Source organism: Zeus faber, assembly GCF_960531495.2.
Source record: "Zeus faber genome assembly, chromosome: 1".
In the NCBI taxonomy this organism is placed as follows: Eukaryota; Metazoa; Chordata; class Actinopteri; order Zeiformes; family Zeidae; genus Zeus; species Zeus faber.
Genome location: NC_137193.1, coordinates 31,215,037 through 31,229,672, shown reverse-complemented (window position 1 = coordinate 31,229,672; position 14,636 = coordinate 31,215,037). Strand labels below are relative to the sequence as shown.

The 14,636-nt window shown below is 46.5% G+C and overlaps 2 protein-coding genes across 2 annotated transcripts; both read left to right on the top strand.

Annotated features, from left to right (window-relative positions):
• Positions 1-515: 515 nt before the first annotated feature.
• On the top strand, positions 516-9,893 carry scin (scinderin; the record flags this gene model as incomplete). Its single annotated transcript, XM_079998342.1, has 16 exons — positions 516-708; positions 2,015-2,169; positions 2,686-2,847; positions 3,492-3,641; positions 3,782-3,874; positions 3,993-4,125; positions 4,204-4,292; positions 4,458-4,673; positions 4,784-4,905; positions 4,998-5,088; positions 6,536-6,706; positions 6,802-6,979; positions 7,267-7,388; positions 8,412-8,489; positions 8,598-8,658; positions 9,327-9,893. 16 exons carry the CDS (start codon positions 516-518, stop codon positions 9,494-9,496), a joined length of 2,184 nt encoding a protein of 727 aa, XP_079854468.1. The 3' UTR covers positions 9,497-9,893.
• Positions 9,894-11,381: 1,488 nt separating this feature from the next.
• arl4ab (ADP-ribosylation factor-like 4ab) lies at positions 11,382-14,063 on the top strand. The gene is made up of 2 exons (XM_080007681.1): positions 11,382-11,482; positions 12,192-14,063. The coding sequence occupies exon 2, from the start codon at positions 12,310-12,312 to the stop codon at positions 12,913-12,915; it is 606 nt and encodes a 201-aa protein (XP_079863807.1). The 5' UTR covers positions 11,382-11,482; positions 12,192-12,309; the 3' UTR covers positions 12,916-14,063.
• The last annotated feature ends 573 nt before the right edge of the window (positions 14,064-14,636 follow it).

The window sequence follows — 14,636 nt, the reverse complement described above, 5'->3', positions numbered from 1 at the left end:
CAGCTACTTACATTACTGAAGCAACAGTTTCAAACTGTTTCAAATAAATGAGTTTACTGGTGGATACGCCTCTGTGTGTGGTGGTGGCCGTCGTAGAAAGAGGAAATACAGAAATAGGACAAATAGTCAATCGCAACATCCCTATTTATCAGATCTGCTTGATGTCCCCTATCTATGTTGAAATGAGCGTGGGTGATGTGTTAATACACACAGGAACACAAAAGACCTACAATTTCCTGTCTCTTCAAACCCTGGTTCTCTTCAAACCGAAAGACAATCGTGTTCTGTGTGTGTGTGTGTGTGTGTGTGTGTGTGTGTGTCTTGTGTGAGAGAGCTAGTTTGTATGTGTGCGTGTGTACTTTGGCAATATCTAGGCACACCCACTCTAATAACCTTCTGAGACAGCAAAGAAAACAGCTGCACACTGCTGCTCAGTCCCAGAGCACACAGAGCTCCACAGTGCACCCTGCACCACCTCCACCACCAAGGATACGTTATTCCACCCAGACCGAGACATGGGGCTCCACCACAAGGAGTTTGAGAAGGCAGGCCGCTCCGCCGGCCTGCAGATATGGAGGGTGGAGAAGATGGAGCTGGCGCCCGTGCCGGAGAGCTTGCACGGGAGCTTCTACACCGGAGATGCCTACGTGATCCTGCGGACGGCCAAGCAGAAGAGCAACGTCTTCTACGACCTGCACTACTGGCTGGGTGAGTTCCTGGAGGCTACGTCCCTCGGCTGCGCTCTCACAGGCTCCTGTGGCGAAACACTGGAGTGCTTTTCTTCCCAGTATTTTTTTTTTTTCTTTTTAATTTATTCTATTTAATTTATCCAGACAGGTCACCTCACTGAGACGCTGAGGCTCATTCTCAAGAGAGGCCAGGTATTGAGTTAATGATTGACATATTATACTATAAACTAAAATGAGGTTACACATTCCATTATGGGGCGTATCCACCTCATCATCAAGGCAGCGTGTGAAGGAAAAGGAGATAAGAGATTGTTACAGTATGCAACATGTAGGTCTGATAGGAGATGCAGGGAAGAGCAATAAAGCGGGACCTTCCTTCCAGGAGCTATTGGGGGAAGCTTCCTGGTTCACAACACGACAAAGAGGATCATCCACGTGGACGTCCTGATGGGAAATTTGTTATAAAATTTTACGACTCACACTTTTGTGTTTGCTGATTGTTTGCTGTGTTGCTGTCACGCATGCCTGTGTGCAGGGTTCATGAAGCAGCAAAAAAAAAAAAGCAGAAGCAAGTAACCAGGTTACGATTTTATCATCTGCCCGACGCCATGTGATTGTGTGTATAGGATAATTGCATTAAAGTAACATTAAACTAAACATTAAAAAAATACATTTATAAAAAATAGGTTGTAAAGCTTTGTTATGCAACTGCTTCGAAATCAAACATGAAGTGAGATGCAAATATTCTGCCCCCACCTTTCCCCCCCCCATAACCTCTGGGGGATAGAAAGTCAATACCACTCTCTCTCTCTCTCTCTCTCTTTTCTCTATCGGAAAGAGCTTTCCGCACAGATCATTAGCCGTCGTACATGCAAACGGAAGCCTCGTGCGCTCCCTTGAGTTTTGACCGTCATCTCCGAGAATAACCCCCCCCCCCCCCCCCCCGCAGATGCAATGCATCTTCAGCCTGCAAGAATCGATAAGGCCAAACCCCCTAAAACAGCACAGCTTTTCAGGCCGCCAAGCATGACCTCATTGAGGAGACACACTCCATTCCATCATTACTGCATTCAGCTGTATTGCTTAAACGATTGGTGTTGATCGTTTGAAACTGAATTTCCTCAATGCCCTCCATTTTCTATTCTTTTTTTTTTTCTTTTTTCTCGATAAAATAAAAGAGCAACTCAACGGGTTTTATAAAAACTGCTTTTCATTAAAAGCATCTGATACTTGTACTGTTCCAGATAAAATGTGGTGCATTTTGGACAATGAAAAATATGTCCACGAGCACAACTAATCACCCGTCACATCCTCGGTCCACCCAGGTAAGGAGTGCAGCCAGGACGAGAGCACCGCGGCGGCCATCTTTACCATTCAGCTGGACGACTTCCTGAACGGGAAGCCCGTGCAGTACCGCGAGCTGCAGGGAGTGGAGACCACCGCCTTCACCAGCTACTTCAAGGGGGGAATCACATACAAAGTATGGGGGAGTCTTGTTTTGGTTCTCATCGGTTGAATCACTCGTAACATTTGCAAGCGAAACGGAAAACATTTGAAACCGAAACGCCAAAATGTACGAGTCATTCAGAATCGCCGAATCACTTTCTAACTCCGTGCTGTCTCCTGACAGTCACGTGGACCGTCACAATTCTCGCCTGTTGTTGGCGAGCGAGCCTGTTTGTCCCTGTCACTCAAACACTTGAGAGTCTTGCAATGCGGATGTGATTGAGACCAAGAGCAAGCACAATAATAGTCATTAACAAATAAAACAAATGTTTCTGATGGAAGAGCGATGGAACAACGATTCACGATTTTGGCCCGTCTTTAAATATCCATCCACGACTATTTTCCATAAACAACGTCACATGGGTTTGTGTTTGGACACGAGGAGTAACACTGACTCACGGGATGGAAAAAATGGATGTATGACTTCCAGGGGAAAAAAAGATGAAGAAATGTGCGTGTGTGTGTGTGTGTGTGTGTGTTTTTCCTGCAGGCGGGGGGCGTGGCCTCGGGCTTCCAGCATGTGGTCACCAATGACCTTTCTGCCAGGAGACTGTTCCACATCAAGGGCCGCCGCGTGGTGCGAGCCACCGAGGTCCCCCTCAGCTGGTCCAACTTCAACCGGGGCGACTGCTTCATCATCGACCTGGGAGCCGTAAGTGACAGCTGTCTCACCCTCCCTGTCTCACCTCCCGCCTCCTCACCCTCCCTGGATCCGGAGCCGACTTGGATGTGTCCGTGGTTTCTTTTCTCCTCCTTATCTCCACGGGACGGTGAAGGCTCACAGTGCAACACATCCACATCCTTTATGAACTCCTGCTGTGTGTTTACACAAGGAGGACCAAAGGGATGCGATCATTTATTTACAAAGTCAACATGTTCGCTGGCTGTCTGTCTGTCTGTCTGTTTGAGTGTCTGTCTGTCTGTCTGTCTGTCTGTCTGTCAGTCTGTCTGTCTGTTTGAGTGTCTGTCTGTCTGTCTGTCTGTCTGTCTGTCTGTCTGTCTGTCTGTCTGTCTGTCGGTCGGTCTGTCTGTCTGTCTGTCTGTCTGTCTGTCTGTCTGTCTGTCTGTCTGTCTGTTTGTCGTTTTAACTGTCTGTCTTTATATTTGTCTTTCTGCCTTTTTACTTTCTTTCTTTCTCTCTGTTTATTGATGTCCATCTGTCATCCTGTCTGTCTGTCTGTTGGTCTGTCTGTCTGTCTGTCTGTCTGTCTGTCTCTCTGTCTCTCTGTCTGTCTGTTTGTCGTTTTAACTGTCTGTCTTTATATTTGTCTTTCTAACCGCCCCCCCTCCACTCAGCTGATCTACCAGTGGTGTGGCTCAATGTGCAACAAGTTTGAGCGTCTCAAGGCAGCGCAGGTGGCCACCGGTATCCGTGACAATGAGAGAAACGGCCGAGCCCAGCTGCTGGTGGTGGAGGAAGGCAGCGAGCCGTGCAAGTTGATTGAGGTTTGTCTCACCCTGTGTAGACTGTTCCCCCCCCCCCCCCCGGCCATCTTCTGTGGGAGACTTTCTTGCATGGTTCTGAAAACTCACGCTGCCCTAGTTTCAGCACCAACTCTTTGGGGATGTGACGTTTCTCACGACAGGTCCTTGGCAAAAAGCCAGAACTACAGGAGGCCGACGACAGTGACGATAGGGAGGCAGATATCACCAACAGGAAGATCGCAAAACTGTACATGGTACATTAACACGCACACAGCAACCAAACACTCTATCAAAAACAGAAAAAGCATTGTGACAAAAGCAGACTTTGAGCGCCTTCTCGGTCGACGGTGTGTTTGGTTCCCTGGGCAACAGGTCTCTGACGTGTCAGGCTCCATGAAAGTGTCCCTCGTGTCGGAGGAAAACCCCTTCCTCCAGAGCCAGCTCATCTCAGACGAGTGCTTCATCCTGGATAACGGCAGGAACAACAGGATATTCGTGTGGAAAGGTGGGCCCCTGCTTCCCCCGTGCTCCAAACATCCTTGTGTCCTTTTCCCTCTAAACTCTTCGTGATGCTCTCCGAAAGGGCGGAGCGCAAATCCCAGCGAGCGGAGGGAGGCCATGAAGACGGCCCTGGGCTTTATCCGCCAGATGGGCTACCTCCCAAACACACAGGTGGAAGCACTGCTCACTTTGTCCTTTTCCCTCCACCTCTGTCATCCCTGCTGCCATGGCGATCAGCAGCGGGAACATAAGCCATGCCGCCCAAATTCAAAATCGTATAATATTATCTCAGCTATGAATGCTACTGTTGTCGACTCCGCCTTTTTCCCATACAAGATCCAAGTCCTCCCAGAGGGCGGCGAGACTCCCATCTTCATGCAGTTCTTCTCGGACTGGAAGGGAAGGAGCCATAGCGAGGGCTTGGGAAAGGTCTACGTCACGGAGAGGATCGCCAAGATTCAGCAGACGGAGTTCGACGCCACCAAGCTCCACGCCTCGCGCCACATGGCCGCCCATTACAACATGGTGGACGACGGCCGCGGGGACACACAGGTGAACTCAGATATAACATTTAATCGAGGAAAAAAAGAGAATCACTGCCAACTCCGTCTTGGCTGAAATAGTCCCATATCTTAAGTCGGTGAAATTTTACGATCTCACAGATCTGGAGAGTGGAGAGCAGCGGTAGGGTGGCCGTTGACCCCGCCACCTACGGTCAGTTCTACGGTGGAGACTGTTACATCATACTGTACACCTACACGAAGGGCCAGATCATCTACACCTGGTGGGACTTCGACGCTTACCACCATATTGATCCGATTGTCTTCAATTGATCTTTCCCTACTGAATGGTTCTGTCGTCCCGCCTCACCTCTAGGCAGGGGGCCGGCTGCACCTTGGATGAGCTGACGGCCTCAGCGTTTCTGACCGTCGAGCTGGATCGCTCGCTCGGAGGGAATGCCGTTCAGGTAGGGCCGGACTCGGGCGAACACGGGGCAATCCAGATGCCTGCAGATCCCGACGGACGTTCCCACGTCTCAAATGTCTGCCGCACCAAATGTCTTCCCCTTGGGGTGTTTGTGAAAGCTGGGCCTTTTGCAAAACAGGATCGCTGACTCACACGCTTTTGGCCTGAGACACAGGCTCTCATGCGACCCAAAGTCTTACACCGGGTAAAGTACTCAACAAAGCCGCTCCAGATTTTTCTCATTTCCTTACGGCTCATAGGGCAATGTCAAGTTCTTCAGCGCTGCAAACTGCCGTTGGTCCGTAAATACAGTATTGCAAACATGAGACTTTTGCATGACCAAGGCCACGTTCTTTGTTAAACTCCAGCTCCACAAGCCACCATTCCACCACCCAACAATAGGTCACATTTCCTTATAGTTGTTTCTGACTCCATTATATTCAATAGTATCTGATAACTGCTTTCTAAAAGTCAGGAGAAACTAGGTATTTTATCGGCTGTTTTGGGGGAAATTTTCTTCCAAAATTGTATGGCTCTTGAGGCCCCATTTAAGGAGAACATGGCAAACCAACAGTCATGGGGAAAACAGCCCTTACTAAGGTTTTGTTACTTGACAGTCTATCCCTCTAAAAACCAGGATCCTTTTGGGATCCTTTCCTTACCACCGTTTTGATAATTAGTGACAACTCCAAATCATATTCTCAAGGTAATTCCTGTTTTATTCTGCAATAACCATGCGACAACAACAACAAGAATAAACATTGAGCAGTTCACCAAAATCATCTAAAAACGAAAACATAACCGGACGCTGACGGAACAGTGTTTCCCCCCCAGGAATGTTTTATTCCTAGACGGGTGCAATTTTGGAACGTTGTCGTGTGTACTAAGACTACCGCGAAATGTTCCACAGCTTCGTCGTCGGGCTGGCGAAACAGTCACTTTCACTGTGGCAATGATGTTGTTTAAAATAGCCCTGTTTGAACTTTCAACTTTTGTGGAATATAAAACTCTCCTCAGGGGAAAAAGCAATAGGCCTCCTGTATTTGAATCATCATGTGAGCATTCAGACATACCACAAAGTCTGTGACATACACAGAGTCATCGGCTGTGGAAGAGTAGTCTCGCTCTTCTGACGTCTCGGTGCATTTCGTCGTTTTGTGGACAAAATGATCAACTATTAAAGGGACGACAGATTTCTCACTTGCAAAACACATGTGATTCAAGTTTTGCAAGTGAACTGTCTTAGGCAATTACATTTTTCGCATCTCTCATGTTGACGGGGGGATTAATGAGTGGCTATGATGTGAGCTGTGTTGGCCTACATCGACGGTCTCCAAGGCAGGGTGACTAGTGCTTGCTCATATTTGTTTCCAGCTCCTCTCTGAATGATACACCATGAATCGGTACCAGTAAGTCAACTTTTGTTTCTTTGTATCTGGTCTCCTCAGGTCAGGGTGTCCCAGGGCAAAGAACCACCCCACCTACTGAGGCTCTTCCGATCCAAGCCCCTCATCGTGTACAAGAGCGGCACATCGCGCCTGGGGGGCCAAGCCCCTACGCCCGCCACACGCCTCTTCCAGGTGCGACGGAACCTGAGCACCATCACGAGGATCGCAGAGGTGAGCGGTCGGGTTCATCCATCGCGGTGGCGTGGTTGGGAATATTATCATTGTGTTTCCAATTCATAATCCGAAGGGGAATTAAACTCTGCCAGGTGGAGGCCAATGCAGCCGCTCTGAACTCCAACGATGCTTTCCTGCTGAAGACACCCAGCGGACAGGGCTATCTCTGGGTGGGCCGGGGGGCCAGCGGGGAGGAGGAAAAGGGGGCTGAATACATCAGTCAGGTGCTGAAGTGCAGCATCAATCGCATCATGGAGGGACATGAACCAGGTGAATGTCTACTTATCCATCTATCTATATATCTATCTATCTATCATCTATCTATCTATCTATCTATCTATCTATCTATCTATCTATCTATCTATCTATCTATCTATCTATCTATCTATCTATCTATCTATCTATCTATCTATCTATCTATCTATCTATCTATCTATCTATCTATCTATCTATCTATCTATCTATCTATCCATCTATCTATCTATCTTTCTATCTTTCTATTTTAGTACACTTGTCAGCCATGTTAAACATCTCTGTGCTTGTGTTGGTGTGATCAGCTGATTTCTGGTCAGCGTTGGGTGGGAAGGCCGAGTACCAGACCTCAGACAGGCTGGAGGATCAGAGCATGTTGCAGCCCCCACGTCTGTTTGGATGCTCCAACAAGAGTGGCAAGTTCATTGTAAGTATGAAATAGGATCAATTAATAGTACTACTCAAGCGGGTCTCACCCTTTTTCATGTTCATAGTCACGAAAATGTATTTATTGAATCATGTCCCGGAGCACGATTGTCTGACTTTTCTCGTGTCACACCTAACGAAACTACTAATACTACTACGCCTACAACTATGACTACTACTGCTACTGATAGTTCATTTATCCCCTGGAGAAAATTCAGGTGTTTCAACCGCAGAAGTTGACAGAACAGTGCAAGTCAATAAAGAGACAAAGAATACAAATGAAATTAGATATATGTACAAATATTCAAACCCAACATGGGCAGGTGTCGGTTTTGGTAAAATGAAGTAGAAATAGTATATAGAAACAGTGTGGCAGCAGTACTGTATTGAAAATTGATGTAATTATGATAATACTAACAGAAATACTTTTATTACAATAATAACAATAATAATAATAATAATAATCATAATCATAATCATAATCATAATCATAATCATAATCATAATCATAATAATAATAATAATCTGTATAATACTTCCACTTCTTCATAATCAAGTAAAAAACTCATTGATATTGGAAAGACATGTAATTTATATAAGCTATTTTTGTGGGTTATGTGCTATAAAATAGAGTAGTTTGTGATAAATACTAATTATTTTAAAGAAAAGGAATAAAACGGAATCAACGAGTGTCCACAATTGAAAACAGATTTTTCTATATTCACCCCATATTATTAGGAGTAGTAGTAGTAGTTAATGTACTATTAGTTGTAGTAGTAGTATATAGCTGATGTTTGTAGGTATGGTAATAATCATAATTAATCATAATAATTGGTATTAAGAAATACTATTTAGAAGTAATCTAAATAGTATAATGTATATTTAACAGTACAGGCATTTGTACATAGAAATAATTACAAAATCAAGCTTCCTAAATTATCCCCTGGGGATTGATAAAGTGTTGAATCTGTTTTTATAACACAAAAAAAATGAAAGATATGAAATACTTTCATGCCCTGTCCAGATAGAGGAGGTCCCAGGGGACTTCACCCAGGACGACCTGGCAGAGGACGATGTGATGCTGCTGGATGTGTGGGACCAGGTACAAACCTTTTTTGGGGGCAAAAAAATATACAAATGAGTATAATAATAATACCCTCCTCATAGATAACTAGGCAATAAAATGCATGCTGTTGACATTTTGTTGCAGGTATTTGTTTGGATCGGCAAGGATGCCAACGAGGTCGAGAGAACTGAATCTGTGAGATCCGGTGAGAGCCTCTCAGACGTGTAGACTGCGTCATAATGTTTTCCATCCGAGTTTGCTCAATTATTGAAACTAAGTAATGAAACAAACACAAAATATGAATTTCAGCCTGATACGTACGGTCCAATATATAGTCGCAGCCGGAGCATTCTCCTCCTCGCCCCTAGAGGGCGCTATTTCTCACAATGAGTACATTTAGGGGCGAATTAACAAAGAATGGAGTGCGGCCGCTGACAGCGCCATGAATTACGCATTATTTTGCGGCCCCTATCTGCGACATCTCAGCATCACAAAACATATTGCACAAATGATCCCAGCAAACACACCCATAAAGTTTTGATGCTGAGTGCAATTTGCCCTGGTTTTGCGTCTGATCGCAATTGATACTTGCGATGCAATTAAGATTAGCAATTGTTAATTACATCGACGCTACCTAAACTGTTTTATTATAAATTGTAATCAGGATTTGAGCTCTCATCTACAGAAGAAAGGGGTAGTATAGGCTCTGTTCTATCAGGGCACAGCATATGACAAGTACTTTTACTTTTAATACTTTAATTCAATTCAAAGGCAACTACATACAGTATATACTTTTACTCAAGTATGAATGAGCTTAAATACCTTGAGCTCTGATCTTTTACTGTTTTTGTTGTTGTTTTTTCCCCATTAAAGCCAAACAGTACATCGAGACGGACCCAGGAAACCGGGACAAGAGAACCCCCGTTGTGGTGGTGAAGCAGGGCCACGAGCCCGCCACCTTCACAGGTTGGTTCCTGGCCTGGGACCCATCACGCTGGGGGCCCGACACTCTAGCCGGGGCCATGAGATCTGTGAAGCTTTAGGAGTTGGAAATACAATGCAGCCCAGTGCTACCTTGAAGTTTCAAGAGGGTTATTTGTTACATTCATATACATACTTTCATACATATATGCAGTGAAATGTCAATATATGCAGTCTGTGTAAAGCAACAATAACTATATGTTCTTTGTATATGAGTTTGTTGCCTCGCAGAAAAATGTGTTATTAACCACCCAGCCAAATTTGAGTGACTGAAAAAAAAACGGCAAGCATGTAAAATTAGGTTTCAAAATACTGAAAAAATAAGCAGTGTTCTGTGCTCTGAAACGCTGCAGCCTCTCTGAAGTGCAGGCCCGGCGCCAGGATGAAACTGAGGGGGCAGTTAAAAAGGGCAATGTTTTGTTCAATTAGGAAACGGAGTAAAATACATCTACAATGAAATTTTTTTTTTAAAAAAACACTGTTTTATTTGCTTTGTTTGGAGAAAACATCGCAATCTGATCGCGATGGTTGGGAACCTCTGCTCTGTAGCCCAATGATGCGTACAGCCTCTAGACGTTATGTGGCGAGGAGGGGCCATGGTAAGTATGGCTCCAGTGCATCATCGAACCGTCACCACATGAAATGCAATTGAAGGCTTTCATTTTCCTTTCCTCCTTCTTTGTGTTTCCCTTTCTACACTGCTGCAAATGTTCTGAAACAGCTTTTTGTTATGGACCTTTTCTCACCTTCCATACTGATTTAAAAATTAAAGCCATTCGCCACAGGGTGGCGCTCAAGCAGCACGGTCCTCCTTACACGGGCCCTCCGCCCCTTTCTTCTAAAGAGTTGCGGACTTGACGTGGTTTGACGTGTTCCCTTCTGCTCAGACGTTTTCTCGGTGAGACACTTTGAGTGTAATTCATGACCACAATGTGTATTTCCTGCCGCGTGGAGTACTGCGATCAAACACTGAAGAAACAATTGAGCGACAGACTTTGAGGGGCCATCTCCGTCCGCCTCAAACACATTGAGATGCAAAAGTTTTTGTTTGATGGATGGTTGATTGGGAGGGTGGAATTTGAATTTGAAATGAAGTTAAAAAAAAAAAACACGACAGCACGCAATAGACAGCCTACTACACAGGGATGGTTGCTAATTCAATGTATCATCGCGGAATCAGAAACAGAATTCGATACGAGGAATTTGTCAAATACACATAATGCTGAACAGTCAAAAAAGTGAAAACACAATAAATACAGAATATTTACAATTTGCTCAATGCACCAAGGCTATGACTGAGGCCCAGTGGCACCGAGGATGAACACGAATTGAATGAAATGGTATTTCTGTACATGATGAATCATATGTACAGTATACCGTGCAATTAGCACGAATATCAACCGACGGATTAAATCCAATTTATTCTAACGCATTAAGTTTGGAGGGAAGTGGGCTCCATGTTCACCATTCTCAATTCCAGTCGAAGAACTTTGCAAATCGAAAGTGTAAGATATAAGAAGGGGATGTTTTGTCTTTTTATTTTTTATTTTATTTTGATTCGACATGTGTGTGGCAGCGTGGCGAACAACACGGTGTAGGCCTATGGCGTCTGATATGGCCGCTGTGGCTCAAAGTCTCAACATTGGCTTGTATGCTGGGGGGGGGAATTAAAAAATATTCGGCCATCAACACTTTCTCCTCTCGGTTTAAAAAAGTAAAAAGCACTCGAGCAGGGGGCGCCCCGCGTCGCGCCGCCGATCAGCTGAGCCGCACTTTCGCGGTCCCGTCGAAGTTGCTGAACGACGCGGGCAGGTGGCGCGGGGGCGGGACGACGGCGGCGCTCTCGGCCAATCATCTCCCGGAACGGCGGCGGCCAAATTGGGGACTCCGCCAATCGGCGCGGCCGCCGCCTCCTCCTCCTGCCGGTGGGAAGGAGACGGAGCCGCCGCACTCTCCGCGCCAGTGTCCGTGTGCGGACATGGAGAGCAGCGCCGCGCCCGACGGACGTCTTCAAGCCGCCGACGACCGGACCTGCGCGCGTAGTAAAGGTAGGTGGTCTCACTCCGTCCCGTCACGCGGTGTCGTTTACACGTCGCGGCCACCGCGTCCTATGAAAACCAACAGGTCCAATTAACGGGAAAATGCACCGAGGTGACTGTTCCTGTCATCCCTGCGCTTCGTGTTGCGAGGCCGTTTCACATCCAGCCGCGTGTAATTAATCGTTTTGGGTTGTTTTTTTTCCCGAGCACTTGTTGGTCTTATCGGGCAGGGCTGGCAGCGGCGTTGCCGAGCAACACCTCCTTTTTTTTTTTTTAAATTGTGCTCAAATCCACAATGAAAAAAATCGGGGCAACGGCGCCCTGTTGCAGTAACCTCATCCCAATAATCCCAGAGCCTCCTTGTGGAGCTGGGGGGGGGGGGGGGGTCGTGTGCGTTCGGACGACACCGGGATTTCAGCCCAAATTTCAAAGGCTTCGTCTCATTGTGGAGAGAAATTAGCGTGTCAATCCCCCGCTCTCTGCTGTGGCGCTACATGTGCAAATAGGCTTCACTACGCCCCGCTGTTTCATTCCTCATCCACCTCCCGCAGAAGGAAGAACGCGACAACAACAATAACAAAAGAAAACGTCGTTTAGGCGTCTAAAGCCAGAGTCACTTATTTACTGTTCCTCTTGCGGAGGGGGGGGGGACCTTTAGTTGTGCGCTCGCCTTGCCCGCAGTCTGTTCCAGTAATGCTGATTTATTCTTGATACACAGGCTCCTGCTGCAGTCCTTCAGCGACAAGAACAGTCTTGTGAATATTGGGTGAGAGAGCAGCGACTTCCCCCCTGCCACTCCCCCCCTGCACTGCTTCTGCTCGAATGTGATACTCAAGATGGGGAATGGATTATCAGACAGGCACAGGCTCTTCTCCGGCCTCCCTTCCTTCCAGGCCCTCCACATTGTGATCCTGGGGCTGGACTGCGCCGGGAAGACCACCGTGCTGTACCGCCTGCGCTTCAACGAGTTTGTCAACACCGTCCCGACGAAGGGCTTCAACGCGGAGAAGATCAAAGTCCCCCTGGGAGTCGGCCGGCGGGCGGCGTCCTTCCACTTCTGGGACGTGGGCGGGCAGGAGAAGCTGCGCCCACTGTGGCGCTCGTACACGCGCTGCGCCGACGGCATCGTGTTTGTGGTGGACTCGGTGGACGCCGAGCGCGTGGAGGAGGCCAAGACGGAGCTGCACAAGATCACGCGGCTGGCGGAGAACCAGGGTGTGCCGGTGCTGGTGGTGGCCAACAAGCAGGACCTGAGGAACTCGCTGGGCCTGGCCGAGATGGAGCACATGCTGGCGCTGGGCGAGCTGGGAGCCTCCACGCCCTGGCACCTGCAGCCCGCCTGCGCCATCATCGGCGAGGGGCTGCAGGAGGGCCTGGAGAAGCTCCACGCCATGATCGTGAAGAGGAGGAAGGCGCTCCGGCAACAGAAAAGGAAAAGATGATTCGTCGAAATAATTTTCTTCCGCCTCAAATCGGGACTTGTTAAGAACTACGAGACACCAGATGGGACTTGGTGAAAGCCGAAAGCAGATCGTGGCGTTGTGTTTACCGTTAAGGAACGTGAGGATCCGGGAGCTGGCGTGTGGCGGCCCGTCCCTCCCAGCTAAGGGTGGTTGGAGTTTGTTACCGTGGAACCATTCGTCCACGAGCTCAAACAGGGTCCCTTTCTCCCCGAGAGGTCAATGGATTTGATTTGTTTTGGTCTTCTCCACATACAGTAGACTTTGGACGGCTCCACTCCGCTGCAGGTCTCCAGTCGGTGTCGATTCTCTCACCTGCTCGAGAAATCTGTAGCGGACTTGCTCTGCGGTTTTAAGGATCTAAAAAAAATGTTGTGCCCCCCACCACCGCCACCACCAAAGCTCATGTTTGTACTGCAGAAGGAACACAATCACGAGAGGACTATCAAAGTTGCAAACGTCAATCATTGTAGCCCATGTGTATGGTCGCCATGTTGCACACTCAGAATAATAGGGGGCCACAGATGTTTACATTGAAGTTGAATAATTCACCGAAATGGAGGTCAGTACAGCATCAAGTGAAAAGAAATGTGTATTATCTATCAGGCATAGCTTTTATTGTTATTTTGTATTTAGGGCGGCTCTGACATGTGGATAACGTGTGTGCGTGTGTGTTTGTGTGTGTGTGTGTGTGTGTGTGTGTGTGTGTGTGTGTTTATCACCAGCTTCACTCTTAGCGGATCAGTCTTGTGTAATTCTGTTGACTGACGGGCTCACTTGGCTCAACGTGAATATTTTGTTGGCCCGCCGTCAGATCTCTCCATCCACCACCGAGAGAAAGAGAGAGTGAGAGAGTGTGAGAGATAGAGAGCCGCCAGAGCCAAACAATGCCAGTTTGCAGACACACTCAAACACACGTAGAGGCGGAGTGAAAAATGCACTTTATCAACCCCCTTTATTGAGTTTTGTATGAATTCTGACCTGAAGGGAAGATAAATATTGCTTCCAAAGAAGCATTTTGTAAAAAAAAAAAAAGGTTAGGTGCTGTTGCCAGCCAGGTTTCCACCCTTTCACATTCACTGTGTATATTTTGGCAGGGCATTCATGTGTTGATGAAATTTGTTCACTTTGAATAAAGCGACAGCACGGACACAGTGATATCGCAGCCGGTGATTTTGTTCTGTTCTTTTATTTTTTTTTATGGGCATAGAAACAATTTGGGACAAGTTGCATTCCACTCGGGTACTACAGCGAGAACCAGCCAGTGCACGTCAAATTATGAAAAACCTTGCGAGAGAGAGATATATATATATATATATATATATATATATATATATATATATATATATATATATATATATATTAAAGAAGTTCACAGGAACCAGCCATGTGACTTTTCGACCAATTGAACACAAAACACTCTATTTTTGTGTTTGTTTTCTGTTCTTAGCTAATCTTTTTGCGAAAAAAAAAAAAAAAATTTCACTGTTAATATACTGACCCTGTAAAACAAAAGGTCATTGAAATGCACAAATTCAGGTTATTGTAACTCTTTTTGGTCTATTTCAATGATGTTTTACAAGTAGAAAATGGTTAAGATTGGTTTAAAGAGGAAAGTTCTCATCAAAATTTGTGTGTGTGTGTGTGTGTGTGTGTGTGTGTGTGTGTGTGTGTGTGTGTGTGTGTGTGTGTGTGTGTGTGTG

What these genes read in the sequence shown, in the direction of transcription:
- arl4ab (XM_080007681.1), top strand. Translation starts at nt 12,310, where the DNA reads ATGGGGAATGGATTATCAGACAGGCACAGGCTCTTCTCCGGCCTCCCT.